We start from the raw sequence: 14400 nt of genomic DNA, 5'->3' as shown, positions 1-14400 counted from the left end.
CAAGAGTATTCAATCCTCCTTGTGATGCCATTTAGCTAGAACTCTCTTTTTTTTTTTTTTTAAACAACCTGTAAATGAAATGTTAATATTAAATAAGAACAACAACGAATGAAAATATAATGACTCCACAAAAAAGAAAGTTAATTGTTCAGTGTTGAGAAAAATAAGAGCAATTTTTAAAATAAGTAAAAGATTTGTGAGGTGTGCATGTCACCGAAATTCTTCAATGTAACATGCGACATTGGTGTGCACATCACCGCAGAATCAAATCTTAAGATTACTTCCACTGTCTCTCAATTTCCGCTAGAAAAATAAATTCAAATAGTACCTTTAGTTCAGATAAGGAGATCTTTCTGAGTAATAACAAAATCTTCCGTTAATTGAAAATGAAGTACAGGACACTCGTGGATGAATTGACGAAATGTAAATGAAATTGACACGGTAAACAATATGGAGTCACGTTACGTGACCTTAGTCACGTGATGATGTAGAGCGTGGCGTGCTGTGTCGTCTTCAAAGTTCAGAGGAGTACGTCACAGAACTTATGAAGGAAGCCTCTCAGTGCGTCACAGAATTCGTGAAGAAAGCCTCGCAGCACGAACATGTGTCCCGCTCCAGAACGTTCGTCCCGTTTGAAGAATGCACAGAGGTACCGTTGCTTCAATTAAGTTATGCAGTTTAAGGTTTGAATTGGTTATGTCGGAATTAAATAGCAACGTCGGAGAAAAGAGTATAAATAAACCTCGTGCTGATCAAGTACACAACCAAACGTTTCGGCAATATTCTAGTAATCGGTATTCCAGAATAATTATCAAGAACGATTACTATATGAGTCCAAATATCATCCACAGTATAATTAATTATGCCAATAGTACTCACAGTACACAAATGTTCCCTGAAGATTTTCTGTGTTCAAAATTACGAAGCTTCTTTTCTTCTTCTTTTTTTTTTTTTTTTTTAAATCCAGGAAAGGAGTAGGGAATAATAAAAAAATTCTTGCGTAGGTTTTTAAATCTTCCTGCTTGCTATAATCAATCCCACCCTCGTCGCCAAAATGTAATGAAGGAGTCCAATACGATATCCAAGTAAGAGATTTATTAGGCAGCAAACAGGTACATCCTATCCTGTCAGGCTTCGTACGATAACTGAATACTCTCCCTACATTCTGGAGTGTGGTTGTGGTGCATCTTCCAATACTATGAAACCGGAGAATGCACCACGAGCACGACGCCACATAATGTGATGGAGGTCTACTTGAAGAACCAGCGCAGTCACTTTTAACAATCTTACAAGCATGATAACGTTCATTCAGGAACAGTTAGTTCTTAAAGTCATCATTTTAGTGAATGTCTAATTTACATAAGGTATCTCTGGCTCCCACAACTGAGTGGTGGTGCCCAACTTAGAGGCAGGTTTGCTTTGGGAAGAGAGAGGGAGAAAAGTGCACTTCACGTTAAAAAACATAGCCTAGCATCCAGCAAGTACATAAGGACCAAGGAATCTGGTTTGTGGCTCTTACTACTCCAACAGGTAGAGAGGCACCAGTGCCCAGGGCTGTGAGGGGCCCACTGCACCCCAGTTATATATATATTATTTACTACTCAGCATATTAATAGGGGGCCCGTTGTCCATGCTTGCATTTGGACTCCTAGCACATGGGCACAGTGGAAGATGACACATACTGTTAACTACAGGAGCCCGTTTTGACTGGAATAGCAAAATCCCCAACATTCTCAAAGAGGGTTTAGTCCCTTGGTCACGTCTCCAGAGATGCAAATTAAGTGAATGCTGCGTTGGCCTTGATTATAATGGCCTACAGCACAGTGTGGCTGGGCCATAGTGCGAGCAACAGTCCTGCCTGCCCCGTAATTATTTACGGCCGCCTTTGCGCCTTCAAGTTCCTGAACAATGAACTCCCCGCTCGCTGAGCCAGCAGGATGTTACATACCCCGCGGAGCCCTAGCTATTCATTGGGCAACGGACGTGACGTCAGGCAGGCTGACACATAGCAGCGCGGCCGCGGGTGATACATTGTAGCAGAGAGACTGGCAGGCTGAGGCCATAGCTTAGCTGGGATCACTACCTCAAGACCATAGAAGCAGCGCTCTGGTGCAGGCAGACCACAGGCAGTGCCTGCAGCCAGCTGCCACACTCACGTTTGCAGCCATCATGTACACCTGAGACCGCCACTATGCATTATGTGTGACAATGCATTTCAGTGCGGTGATGCGGAGCACCACACTGAAATGCGTTAGTGTCACGTCTGAGGCGTAATACTTGGCAAGACTGACAGACTCCTGCCTTCCCGTCCTTCCCACAACTTGAGAGAGCTCAGCGAATAAAAGTGACAAACCTACACATAGATTAAGCCACATTTCTAGGCACCATTTTGTATTAGACAGAAGCCAGAGACCAGCCTTTACATATATGTTATGTTAATGTGAATTTATAAAGCGCGTTATCACCCAGAGGTCTCTAAGTGCTATCAGCGAACGTCCAGTACTGGTTGAGAATGCAGTGAGCTTTTCAGAGTGATCCCCATGCCTCTAAGAACAGTACAGTTTTCAAACTCTTCTTAAAGCGGAGGAGATTCGTTTCCTTACAAAGTTCAATGGGAAGGGGGTTCCATGCCTGAGGGGCTAAGGTCGAGAAGGCTCGCCCACCCAAGGACGAACGATTGTACCGGGGCCAGCCAGGTTGCAGGCATCAGCTGACCGGAGGGCCCTACTCTGGCAATACTTAGTCAATCGATCCTTAATGTAGCTAGGGGCGGAGCCATGAACAGCCTTATTCACAATACAGAGACTTAAATTTAGTTCTCTGTAGAATCTGGAGTCAATGTAGGTTCTGCAATAAGGGCGTGGCCTGTGTATGTCTGGTTTTTTTTAAGATTAATCTCGCCGTGTCGTTCATTACCACCTGAAGCCTGGCCAGAAGATTTTTTGGTAGACCATGATATAGAGAGTTACCATAATCGAGACGCGACAGGATCAAGGCTGAAACTGCCAGTCTAAGGGTGCCGAAGGACAACAGTGGAGACAGTTTCCGAAGCTGACTCAATAGGACCACAGTGGTTCCAACCACCGCCGACACTTGCTGTGTCATGGATAGCAAGGCATCAATCTTGATACCAAGGCTTTTTACGGCCACGGCCGATTCAGGAAAGGGCCCCAGTTCTGCAGGCCAGAACAGGTCATTCCAAGGGTTTGAGGTTGTAGTGACCGCTAAAACCTCAGTTTCTCAGGGTTGATTTTTAGCAAGTTTGCCGACCTCCAGTTGATGGTGAACTTGAGAATATCTTGCATACTCAGGTGGGCCCTAGATGAGTGGTCGATCTGGATCAAAATGTGGGTGTTGTCGGCATAGTTATAAACCCTGCAATCCATCTGATTCAGGGCAGCAATTAAAGGCTGCAGATAGGCATTGAAAAGCAGGGGAGATGAGGCTGAACCCTGTGGTACTCCACAAACCAGCATAGCTAGATGGGACACCAGATCTCCTAATTGTACTCGCTGGGAGCGGTCCCTAAGAAATGAGGTCAGCCAGGCCAGAGCCGTGCCCTGGATCCCTAGATCACTAATCCGCGATAGTAGTTGGCAATGATCGACAGTATCAAACGCCGTGTATAGGTCTAGTAGTACCAGAGCACACAGCACTTTTTTGTCTGCCATAAGTCTCAGATCGTCCAGTACTGAAAGCATGACCAATTCCGTGCTGTGATGGGCTCTGAACCCCGCCTGATTAGGCTCGAGAAGCTGATTGGACTCCATGTGGCGAGTAAAAGATTGTAATATATGTTCGAGGATTTTTGCCAGGAAAGGTAATTGAGAAATTGGCCTAAAGTTCTTAAAGTTAATATATGAGGCATGGGAACGAAGAACACAACGCACAATTGACAGCATGTCCTCGTGGTATAGAAATTGTAAACCCGCTGCTTTACTCTCAGCACCTAACAAAAAGTACCACAAGATTCTCAAACTGTGAAAAAGAATGCAACTACATCATGCCCTATCTAATAAGAATAGCAGAATTAACGCTGAAATAATAGTAAATGAATCAAACCTAAAAAGGAGGTTAACTACAGAGAGGAGTAACTGTAACTGATGGTATTGTATGGGAAGACTTGAGTTCCTTGTCTCCTGGGCACACATTAGTTCTCACACTCTAAAGATTGTGCTAAGGAAGGGCGTTGAAGTGATAATGGATTCAACATTTGTGTAGTCACTAGTTACCCACTGAAAAATGTATCTATATATATTTTAAAACTTATAACTAGCTGCTTTTTGTATGCCTCTAAAATCATGTTGATGGCTGGCAAGGAATTATTCTATACTTTAGGTTTGCGATTACTTGCATATTTCTGTAATGTATGATATGCTAAAACATGTTTTCCTTCTTTTAAGGGACTCAACTTCTACTTTGTAAAGTGGAGAGGATGGCCAGTATCTACGAACACGTGGGAGCCTAGGAAAAACCTGAAATGTCCACTATTGCTTAAAGCGTTTCGAAATGATTTGAAAACGTTCGTATCAACAATGAAGCAAAGAAAGGTATTCGTAACAAAAAACAGTGTCAGAACCCTAAAGCCAGCTGCTGCGGAATTTGTCATTAAGAAAGCTAAGCAAAGAAAAGCTCTTCGGAGGTGGGAAAAAGAACTGAACAGCAAAAAGAAACAGAACAGTAGGATTTTCGTTGAAAATAATGTGGATCTTGAAGGTCCACCTTTGGACTTCCACTATATTGAAGAATATAAGGCTTCCTACAAAATTAATTTAAATACTGAAGTGCTGGTTGGCTGTGATTGCTCGAATTGTTTTTCTGACTCATGCTGCCCAGCTGCAGCCGGAGTTCTTTTTCCTTACAATGAACATCGGCTGCTCAAAATCCAGCCCGGTTTCCCCATCTTCGAGTGCAACTCAGCCTGTAAATGTGACCTGAATTGTCCTAACAGAGTTGTTCAAAAAGGATCGCCCTACTCCCTTTGCATATTTAGGACTAACAATGGCCGTGGCTGGGGTGTGAAAACCCTTCAAAATATTAAACAGCATAGCTTTGTGATGGAATACGTTGGAGAGGTATGGACATGGACAAAAGCAATTTGCCAATATTTTGATTAATGCAAGTTTGCAAAGATATATTCTTAAATATTTTCCAGAGTTACGTCTGGTAAAAAAAAACATAAAAAACATATTGTACTGCCATTGGTTCACGTTCTAGTTTACTTTGGTTGAAGGACATGTCTGCACTCTTAGAAAATCCCATTGATGCTTTAGAGTTTGCTTTTGCAGCCTAAGACTGGAGATGTGGAAGGCGATTTCCCTGAAGCATCCAGCTCCTACACACAATGTGAGTCTATGGTGGATCTAACATGGCCACTGTGGTTGAGTAATTGAATCTTATGTCACATAGATTATGCAGTTGGTCATATTGTGGACATTTGTGTGTCTAAAGCATTAAATAAGGCCATTTTAAAATGTTCTCACCTACCTATCCACTCTGTTTTGGCTTAATTTGAATACATTTGCATGAACTGTGGTTTTTGACCCTAGACTATCCCATCCTGCAACTGTAACCTTCCTTTCAGAGAGTGCCATTTAAAACCTCTTTGCTTTCCTACGCCACTCAGTTTCGTATTAACTCGTCTGTTCGCTTGGCCCACTGGTGACCCCGATTTATCATTGTGTGTTCACAGAGAGTTGGGATGGGTGGATGGTGAGAGATTGTTCCTCAACTAGTTGTGTGTTTGGAAGTGGGTGGTAGGTTGGTGTTGAATTGTATTTCTTTTGTTGTTGCTGTTTCGCACATCTAATTGCGGCATAATGGTAACCACACAAGAAACACGCATCATCCATGCAACGTCCTTGGGCCATATGACTCCCTCCCCCCCCCCCCCCCCCCACACACACACATCAGGAGCTACTACTTGGTGCTTGTACTGGAACATCCGCAGGTTGAATAATCTGCGCAAGGCTAGACATGGTGTTTTCCTGTCTCCGCAGACATATAGTGCAGGTCATTCAGAGTTTGCCTGGGGATAAAGCGCCTGGCCTCAACGGCCTGATCACATCCTTTTATAAAGCATATACTCAGATTCATTAGGGCAGAGGGGCGTCACCTCACTGCTTTCTCTCAGTGCGAGAAGCAGAAACATAAAATGGTAAAACTACCATTTTATGTTTCTGCTTCTTGCACTGCGAGAAAGCAGAATTGCCCGTTTGTGGGTGGGCAGGTCTGCCGTAAAGCAGGGTAGGCGTGGCTAGCCCAATAATGTGGGCCCAGACTGTTTGGTCGGTCCTCTAGGGGCTGGCCAAACTAGTCATGTGCACTCTCCCTTTTCTCTATGAAGACTGCTGAATGCAGAATAGAGAAAAAAGCCCCCCCCCCATAGGTGCCCGGCTGGGCGCTGTCCGCACCAATCACAACGCTGCCATTGCAGCATTGTGGTTGGCTTAGGGGAGGGGACGGAGACTGCCTGTGGGTGACTGCTTCCTGTGCAGGAGAGCAGCAGGAAAACGCGGGAGTCAGGACACGGCCAGGAGCTGAGGCAGCACGGGACCCAGGGGAAGGTAAGTTTTATATTATTTTAATTAAACCCTGCCTACCCCCCACCCACCCGTCATGCCAGCCGTGATAGGCAGTAGGCTAAGGTCGAGCGTTGTCTGGAGAATTGGCGGTGAATGGTTGTCAGGGCTGGAGCGCTTTGCCGGGAGGGGGGCGGGGGCACAGGTATAAGATGCAGGATTCTTGTGTCTCTATTCACTGCAAGAGTCTGCTCCTGAACGTTGCATACTAACTTACAGAATTCTGAATGTGACAGCCTCTTGGTACAGGTCAGCATGTGAGCCGCACGACTTCTGGGCACTTCCTGTGGGGTGGCAGGCTCCTCCTAAACCGCACGGCTAAAAAGCAGCACAGAGTGGGTTCGGCGCTCTGAGTTTTGTGTTAAATATAGCAGTGCACTGTGGATTTCGGCGCATTGTGCAGTGTGAGATGCCATTTGTTTATACGTATTTAATAGTGTTCGTTTATGCACCACCTACCACACACAAGTCCCTCCAGACAGAGGGGAATATGGACTTTTTAGGGCATCTGCGTTCCTTTGCGCGCTCCTCCACCCTAGGTGTGACACGATGGTGTCACAGACATGCTTACTCACACAAAGGTACACGCAGGCACACAAACTCACACACAAACTCGTGTTTGGGCAGAACTTGGAGGGCCTCGTGCACGTGTGGGAATAATGCGGATAAACCCCACGTCGCTCATGAGAAAAGGAAAAGAATATGTATGAAATGGGGGCTAATCGATTTAAATCCACGCTGCAACACCCTGTCTTCACTGGGACATAAATCCCAATTTCCCAGATAAATGTGCATCCATTTCCTAGACAAATAGATCCCATTTGGCTTTCAAAACTATTTTTGAATAATGAAGAGGGCAATGTGTTTCTAGTACCCGATCACCCGATGTCCACACAGTTTACACGGAGGCCATCGTTGCGATGCGAGGGCCACTTGCTTGGGGTCCCAGTTCACCCTGAGGCCATAGCATGTGAAGGGGTGGCTGCTGGTTCAAGGGCCTCAGTACACCCCGAGAGGCAATGGCGTGTGTTGCAGAAGGCGTTGGGTTCACCGGGCACCCTGATAAGCCGTGGCGTGTGAAGCATGTGGCCGTGGGCCCCAGATTCTGATTCCCTGTGCACCTAAAAGGCCATGGGCTGTTATGCGGATGGCTGCCGATAAGGGTGTTATGGGCTGGCTGCTATCCCCGTGGTCGCAGTGCACCCTCTGAGCCCCCAGGTTTCCAGGTTAAAAAACAACAATAACTGAGCTACACTGGGCTCCTGGCCCCGGTGCCTTTGCACCCGCTACACTATCGCTTGCTACTTAACGTTTCCGGTGGCCATGCCCCCCTCGCTCGTAGTGCATCCCGAGCGGCCCTATGTGGCAAATTTGCTTGAACATGCACCATTTGTCCATTCTTTTTTCAGCCGCCACTGCCTCACTTGCTGGCAGTGCAAGAAAAGGCTCTTCGAACTGGTGAGTGGCCACCATTCCTGCTCAAGTTGTAATTGTCACCATATTGAAATCCAGTAAACTACCAGACCTCTACAATTCCTATCGCCCACCATCGATGAATAATGTTGACAATAAAATCCTTGCTAAATTGATTGCAACTCGCATACTGCCACTCCTATCGGATATTGTTTGACCGGACCAATCCGGATTCATACCCTGGCATTGCACAGCTCACAATTTGCACACAATTTTCGCACACTTTCATTCTATAGATCCACAACTTAGCGCTGCGGCTATCCTATTTGACGTTGCAAAGTTATTTGATTCTTTAGTGTGTCCTTATCTGTTTATTGCTGACTTGGGCTGGGTTTAGCACTTGTTTCCTTCCTATACATGTTCCCCATATCTAGGTTGCAGATCATTGGTGTGTTTACCTCCTCCTTCCCCATTACCAGCGGTACCATACAGGGATGCCCCCTATCGTCTGTTGTTATTTAGGTTTCGCCTGGGGCCGGAGCTCCTAGCTCCGCCCAGGAGAAATCTTATGTCTCTACAGTGTGGGGCTTAGTCCCGCCTCTGCTTCCATTGGCTAGCTCCATAAATGGAGGCTAGCCATTGGGAGACAGAGGCTGTCAATCACGCTTTCCCCGTGAAAACGTGATTTGGAGGCGTTTCTCTGGCTTTTTTTAAGTCCCGCCCCTTTGTCCTGGGCCGCGCTGTGATTGGCTGCCGGCCCGGGACACCCCCGTGACGTTATTCCCCGGGCCGCGCTGTGATTGGCTGGCCGGCCCGGGACCTGACTTGTTTACTTTGCCTCCACTTTTATTTTAAGAGCTTGTTTTCCTTTTGTTTGTAAGAAGTACCAATTTAAGTGGAAGTCCCAGCGTTCCCCTTTCCTTGCCTCAGACAGGCCTCTGTTGGAGAAGATTCGATGCTTTTGCTACTCCTACCCAACAGGAAGCAATACGTTCAGACTCGTGATTAAATCGGAAATGAAAGTTTAAAAGTGCTGCGTCGTCAGAAATGCTGTCGAGTCATCTTCCAATCGGAAAAGAAACCTACTTTCCAATAGTTCAACTGCGTTACAGTTTTCACGCAGTATTTGTTCATCTGTGTTCTCCGATTCCCTAGAGTACATAGATTCGGCCTCTGCGCTTTCTTTTACAGCGGTTTAACAGTCCACGCTATTTGGTGTCGGTGCGAGCTGTGTTTAGCTCTGCAGTTCTGGAAGGCCGTTCCCTGTGCTTTTATGGAAACCAGATGCCTATATTTGCTTGAGAAAAACCCGATTGTGCAACGTGTATATTTCATTCATTAAAAAACAGTTGCGTATTATTCTCTGTGAGCTGTTATTATTCTCTGTGAGCTGTTTTTTTATTATTAAATAGAATCCAGGTTGCATAATCTTGTTTTGATAGGAAGGGGCGTTGATCGTGTTCGTCACACCCCTGTTCCCTGTCTCCCGGAGTGGGCTTCCACTCCTCGCTCGCTCCCTCCATCAGCACGGCTTCAGGGACACCGCGCTTTCTGAGCGCCATTAATCATACTGTAAACCATGTTGGAGGCTGAAGCGCATAACAACTAATGGTTAAAATTTCCATTATTTACAGAACAGTAATAAATACGGAGAGGAAGAGAAAGGTGAAGGCAAAGCCTACAAAGTGCATATCTGCTAAGCCTGGCTAGGTATTTATAAGATATGTTAAGATGGCATCATAAGTACGGCAGGAAACGAAAATATAAATAGCGGTAAGTTTAAAAACAGTGCTTTGGTGACTGATGGAACTTGGTGACAAACGGAAATTGGCGCAGGAGCTTGCATTCCTGCTGGAAGAGGTGCGCCCCGAGGGCCCTGTTGATGTCCTGGTGTATAAGTGGTGTCTGGTATTGCGTTGATTGTAAAAAAAATCTTGTACCTAATAGATACGTGTGATATTTGCGTAAAACAAGCGTGTAGTTGTGCAATATAAGATATACTATTTGTCGAGTATATGTTTTGCAGGCTGCAGTATTAAAATAGGTGGTGTGTGTGCGGGACTGGTTTTCACTGGCAAGTAGTTATTTACTAGTCTATGTGAGAAATGTGTAATTGCTACTGTCCAGGGCTATGGGCGTTGTTTGTCGAATAAAGTGTGAAGTGCTGTAACTGTGAAGCTCCTATTAGTAACGTAATGAATAGAGAGGGCACATTTTACATTGCGGACGTTTCTTATGTTTGTTTTGAGGTAAGCTTGCATTTTCCTATATCTGAAAGAAACAGGTTAGTATTAGATTCCTTACCTTAGAATATCCCCAGGCGTCAGTCTGGATCCGGAAACTTTTGCGTAGCAGTACCCCTGCGCGTCGGTAGGCGTCGTCTGCAGGCGTCCCCTGCGGCTCCGCGTCGTCGGCGTCGTGCGCCGTGATGACGTCGCTGGAGTATATAGACGCCGCCTCCGCGCGCTGACGTCAGTTCTTCTTTTTTCCGCGCCAGTTAGCGCAGATCCGAAGAGCAGTACTCCGGTCTTTTGACCAAATTTCTTGTTAACTACTTAATCTTCTACGGTGCCGGTAGGATGCCCGGTTTCAAGGGTTGCGACAAGTGCGACCGCCTGATGTCGGTCACCGACCACCATCGACTCTGCCTCCGGTGTCTGGGCGCGGACCACGACGTGGAGTCCTGCGTCGACTGTCGGGCCTTGACTGGTAAAGCTAGGCGGGAGCGGTCCCGCAAGCTTCTCGAGCTCCGTGTGTCGGCCCCGCGTCGAGAGCGGTCCCGGTCCGGTCGGAGGTCGAGGGAGCGGTCGAAGGAACGATCGCGGAGCCGCCATGAGCGCTCCGGGAGTCGCCACCATTCCTCCGGTTCGTCAGGTAAGCGTAAGAAGTCGGGGCGTCGTCATCGTACCCCCGACGCCCGCGTGATGCGGCCGGGGGCTCGGGTGGCCCCGCGGCCCCGCGTGGGTCGCCGACGCCGTCTGCCCCATACCCGTCGGTCCCTGGGGAAGGCGCGTCGCGTGAGGAGATCGAGGCCTTCCTCATAGCTATGAGGGCGAGGTCTCCTCCGGCGGGGCCTACGGCGCCTGCGGGCCCGTCGGTCCCGTCTGGGGGCCCGAGCGGTTCGGGTGCTCCTGCCTCGACGCCGCCGGTGGCTCCGGCCCCGGCGCCGCTGGGCCCCTCAGGTTCGTCGCCGGCTGGTCTACCGGCCTCTCCGGCGTCGGTTCCTTTGGGCCAACCCGTGGTACCGCCTCCGCGCGGTGCAGCGACTCCGCCGTCGGTTCCGGCCGGCGTCGGGTCCCCGGCGCCGACGCCACGCGGCGCCACCCCCATTCCCCCTCTGACTCCTGACGCGGAGTCGGACCGGCGTCGTCCGACGCCGGATCCGGCGCCGATGGGGCCCATTGACCCCGAGGTCTATATCGTCGATCCAGAATACGGCGATGAGGACGAGTATGGAGAGGGTTGGGAGGGGTCTGAGGACCCTTTATCCCGTGCCTGCCAGTATGATGTGGACTGGGTAGGTGATCTGGGTGATGCCAGTGGTCTGGACGAGTCGCCCAACCCTGGGTTTGTCTCCCCGACCCCTGTGGCGTCTGAGGCAGGTGCTGCCTATTCGGTGGTCCTGATGAGGGCTGCCAAGGCCTTGAGCCTTGAGCTCCCCGTCGCGAAGGTCAAGCCGAACATTCTGACCGAAGTGTTTAAACCGCAGTCATGCCCCCAGGAGCCTCTGCTGCCGTTTAATGAGGCCCTGACGGATGTCCTTTTGGGCACCTGGTCCAGGCCCGCTTCCGGTGCACCGGTTGACCGGAACGTTGCCAGGCGTCACCGTCCGTGCTCGGACGACCCTGCCTTCCTATCCACCCATCCCTCCCCGGAGAGTCTGGTGATCCAGGCCTCCACTTCACAGTCCGCGTTCCCGTCGGCTCCGCCCGATCGGGAATCAAAGCGGTATGACCAATTTGGTAAAAAGGTCTTTTCCTCTTTGAGCGCTGGACTGCGGTCTTGTAATACCGCGTGCCTCTTGGGCCGCTACACCCACTCCCTGTGGGATACGGTCGAGGAGTGTTTGCCGCAATGCCCCCAGGAAGTGCGGGACAAGCTCACCCGGGCCTTGGTTGAAGGCCGGGATGCGGCGCGGTACTCAATCCGTTGTGGTCTGGACACGACCGACTCGCTGGGACGGGCTATGTCCACGACGGTGGCGATTCGTCGCCATGCTTGGCTGAGATCTGCCAACTTCTCGCCAGACGTCCAAAATACACTCATGGACATGCCATTTGATGGCAGTCGCCTGTTTGGTGACAAAGCGGACCACGCGCTGGAGCGCTTCAAGGACTCCAGGGTCACGGCCAAGTCCTTGGGTCTTTCGACCCAGCGCCAGCAGACGGGTTCGTTTCGCCCCTTTCGTGGCCAAGGGAGGGGCGGTCCCACACGTGCTGCCAGCCACGCGCCGCAGAACGCTCCCCAGCGCGGTGGCGGCCGTGGTTTCCGCCGTGGTGGCGGTAGAGGCCAGCGGCGAGGTCAGTCCACGCCTCCCCCCGCTGCTGCATCCAAGCCTTCCTAGTCCGAGCTTTCGGGCTCACGTGACGCCAGTGGGTGGCAGGGTTCGCCATCACCACTCCCGCTGGCGCGCGATAACATCGGACAGGTGGGTGCTGCAGCTCGTTCGAAGGGGCTACGCCCTCCCCTTCGAGTCCACTCCTCCAGCCATGCCACCGCAGAACCACCGTGTGTCGGGGGACCACTTGACACTTCTGCAGGAGGAAGTTACGGCCCTCTTGGCCAAGGGGGCCATCGAGCGCGTTCCTGGGCCAGAAGTAGGGTGTGGTTGCTACTCCCACTACTTTCTGGTGCCCAAGAAGGACAAAGGAGGCCTGCGTCCTATCTTGGACCTACGGAACGTCAACGGCTTCCTCCGGAAGGAGAAGTTCAAGATGTTGACTTTGGCTCAGGTCTTGGCTGCTCTAGACCCACAAGACTGGATGGTAGCGTTGGACTTGCAGGATGCGTATTTTCACATCCCCGTCCTGCCGGCCCACCGGCGTTACCTGCGGTTCACGGTAGGCCACGAGCACTTTCAGTTTATCGTGCTCCCATTCGGCCTTACCAGCGCCCCACGGGTGTTCACGAAAGTGATGGCGGTGGTCGCAGCTCATCTGCGCCGGTTAGGGGTTTCAGTCTTCCCCTACCTCGACGACTGGTTGTTGAAGGCGGGCTCGCCCCAGACAGTCGTCCACCACCTTCAGATGACGGCAGACCTCCTGCACGAGCTGGGGTTTTCCATCAATGTGCCGAAATCACACCTGTGTCCCTCTCAAAAGCTCCTTTTCATCGGAGCGGTTCTCGACTCGGCGCAGTTTCGGGTTTATCCCCCGGAACGGCGGGTCCGGGATATTCAGGCTCTGATTCCCATCTTTCAGCCGTTATCCCGGGTTTCGGTCAGGTTGACGCTGCGGCTTCTGGGGCTGATGGCCTCCTGCATCCTACTGGTGCATCACGCCAGGTGGCGGATGCGGGCTCTGCAGTGGGACCTGAAGTTTCAGTGGGCCCAGCATCAGGGCAACCTATCCGACCATGTCCTGATCTCGGAGGGCACTGCGAGACAGTTGCAGTGGTGGCTTACGGACCGCGATTGGGTCAGAGGCAGATCCCTCTCCCTTCCCCAACCGGAGCACGTGGTTGTGACGGACGCGTCCCTCCAGGGCTGGGGTGGCCACTTGGGAGAGGCGGAGATCAGAGGCATCTGGTCTCCGGCGGAGTCCCGGCTCCATATCAACCTGTTGGAGCTGCGGGCGATTCGTCTAGCACTGAAGGCATTCCTCCCCTCTGTCCGGGGGAGTGTAGTGCAGGTGTTCACGGACAACACCACCGCCATGTGGTACTGCAACAAACAGGGCGGTGTGGGGTCGTGGACCCTTTGCCAGGAGGCTCTGCGTCTCTGGCAATGGCTGGAACGTCAGGGCGTGACTCTGACGGTTCAACACCTGGCAGGTTCTCTGAACGCCAGGGCGGACGAACTCAGCCGTCGGTGCTTGGTGGATCACGAATGGCGTCTGAACTCGGACGTGGCGAGCGGCCTCTTTCAGCAATGGGGAGAGCCTTGGTTAGATCTATTCGCCACAGAAGAGAACGCGCAATGTCATCAGTTCTGCGTGTTGGAGTTTCCAAGACGGCACTCGCTCGGCGACGCCTTTCGGCGCGAGTGGAGTTGCGGTCTGTTGTACGCCTTTCCGCCTATACCACTTCTGCCCAGAGTGCTAAAGAAGATCAGGCGCGACCGGGCCCAAGTTATCCTTGTGGCTCCGGACTGGGCTCGAAGATACTGGTATCCCGAGCTACTCAGCATGACAGTCGGTCCCTCGATCCGCCTGCCCCTTCAGGAGGACCTTCTGTCGCAGCAGCAGGG

At 50.4% G+C, this 14400-nt stretch overlaps 1 protein-coding gene across 2 annotated transcripts in view; it reads left to right on the top strand.

The window, feature by feature from the left end:
• Positions 1 to 14400, top strand: part of SUV39H2 (SUV39H2 histone lysine methyltransferase) — a 341600-nt gene that overhangs the window by 139000 nt on the left and 188200 nt on the right. For both annotated transcript variants that reach the window (XM_078655014.1, XM_078655023.1), the window contains exon 3: positions 4404 to 5075. In XM_078655014.1, coding sequence (XP_078511140.1) covers positions 4404 to 5075 — 672 coding nt within the window. The remainder of the gene's footprint in view (positions 1 to 4403; positions 5076 to 14400) is intronic.

Source organism: Lissotriton helveticus, chromosome 1_1 (genome assembly GCF_964261635.1).
Source record: "Lissotriton helveticus chromosome 1_1, aLisHel1.1, whole genome shotgun sequence".
In the NCBI taxonomy this organism is placed as follows: Eukaryota; Metazoa; Chordata; class Amphibia; order Caudata; family Salamandridae; genus Lissotriton; species Lissotriton helveticus.
Note: the sequence above shows the minus strand (reverse complement) of the source record. Positions and strands in the feature narration are given on the sequence as shown.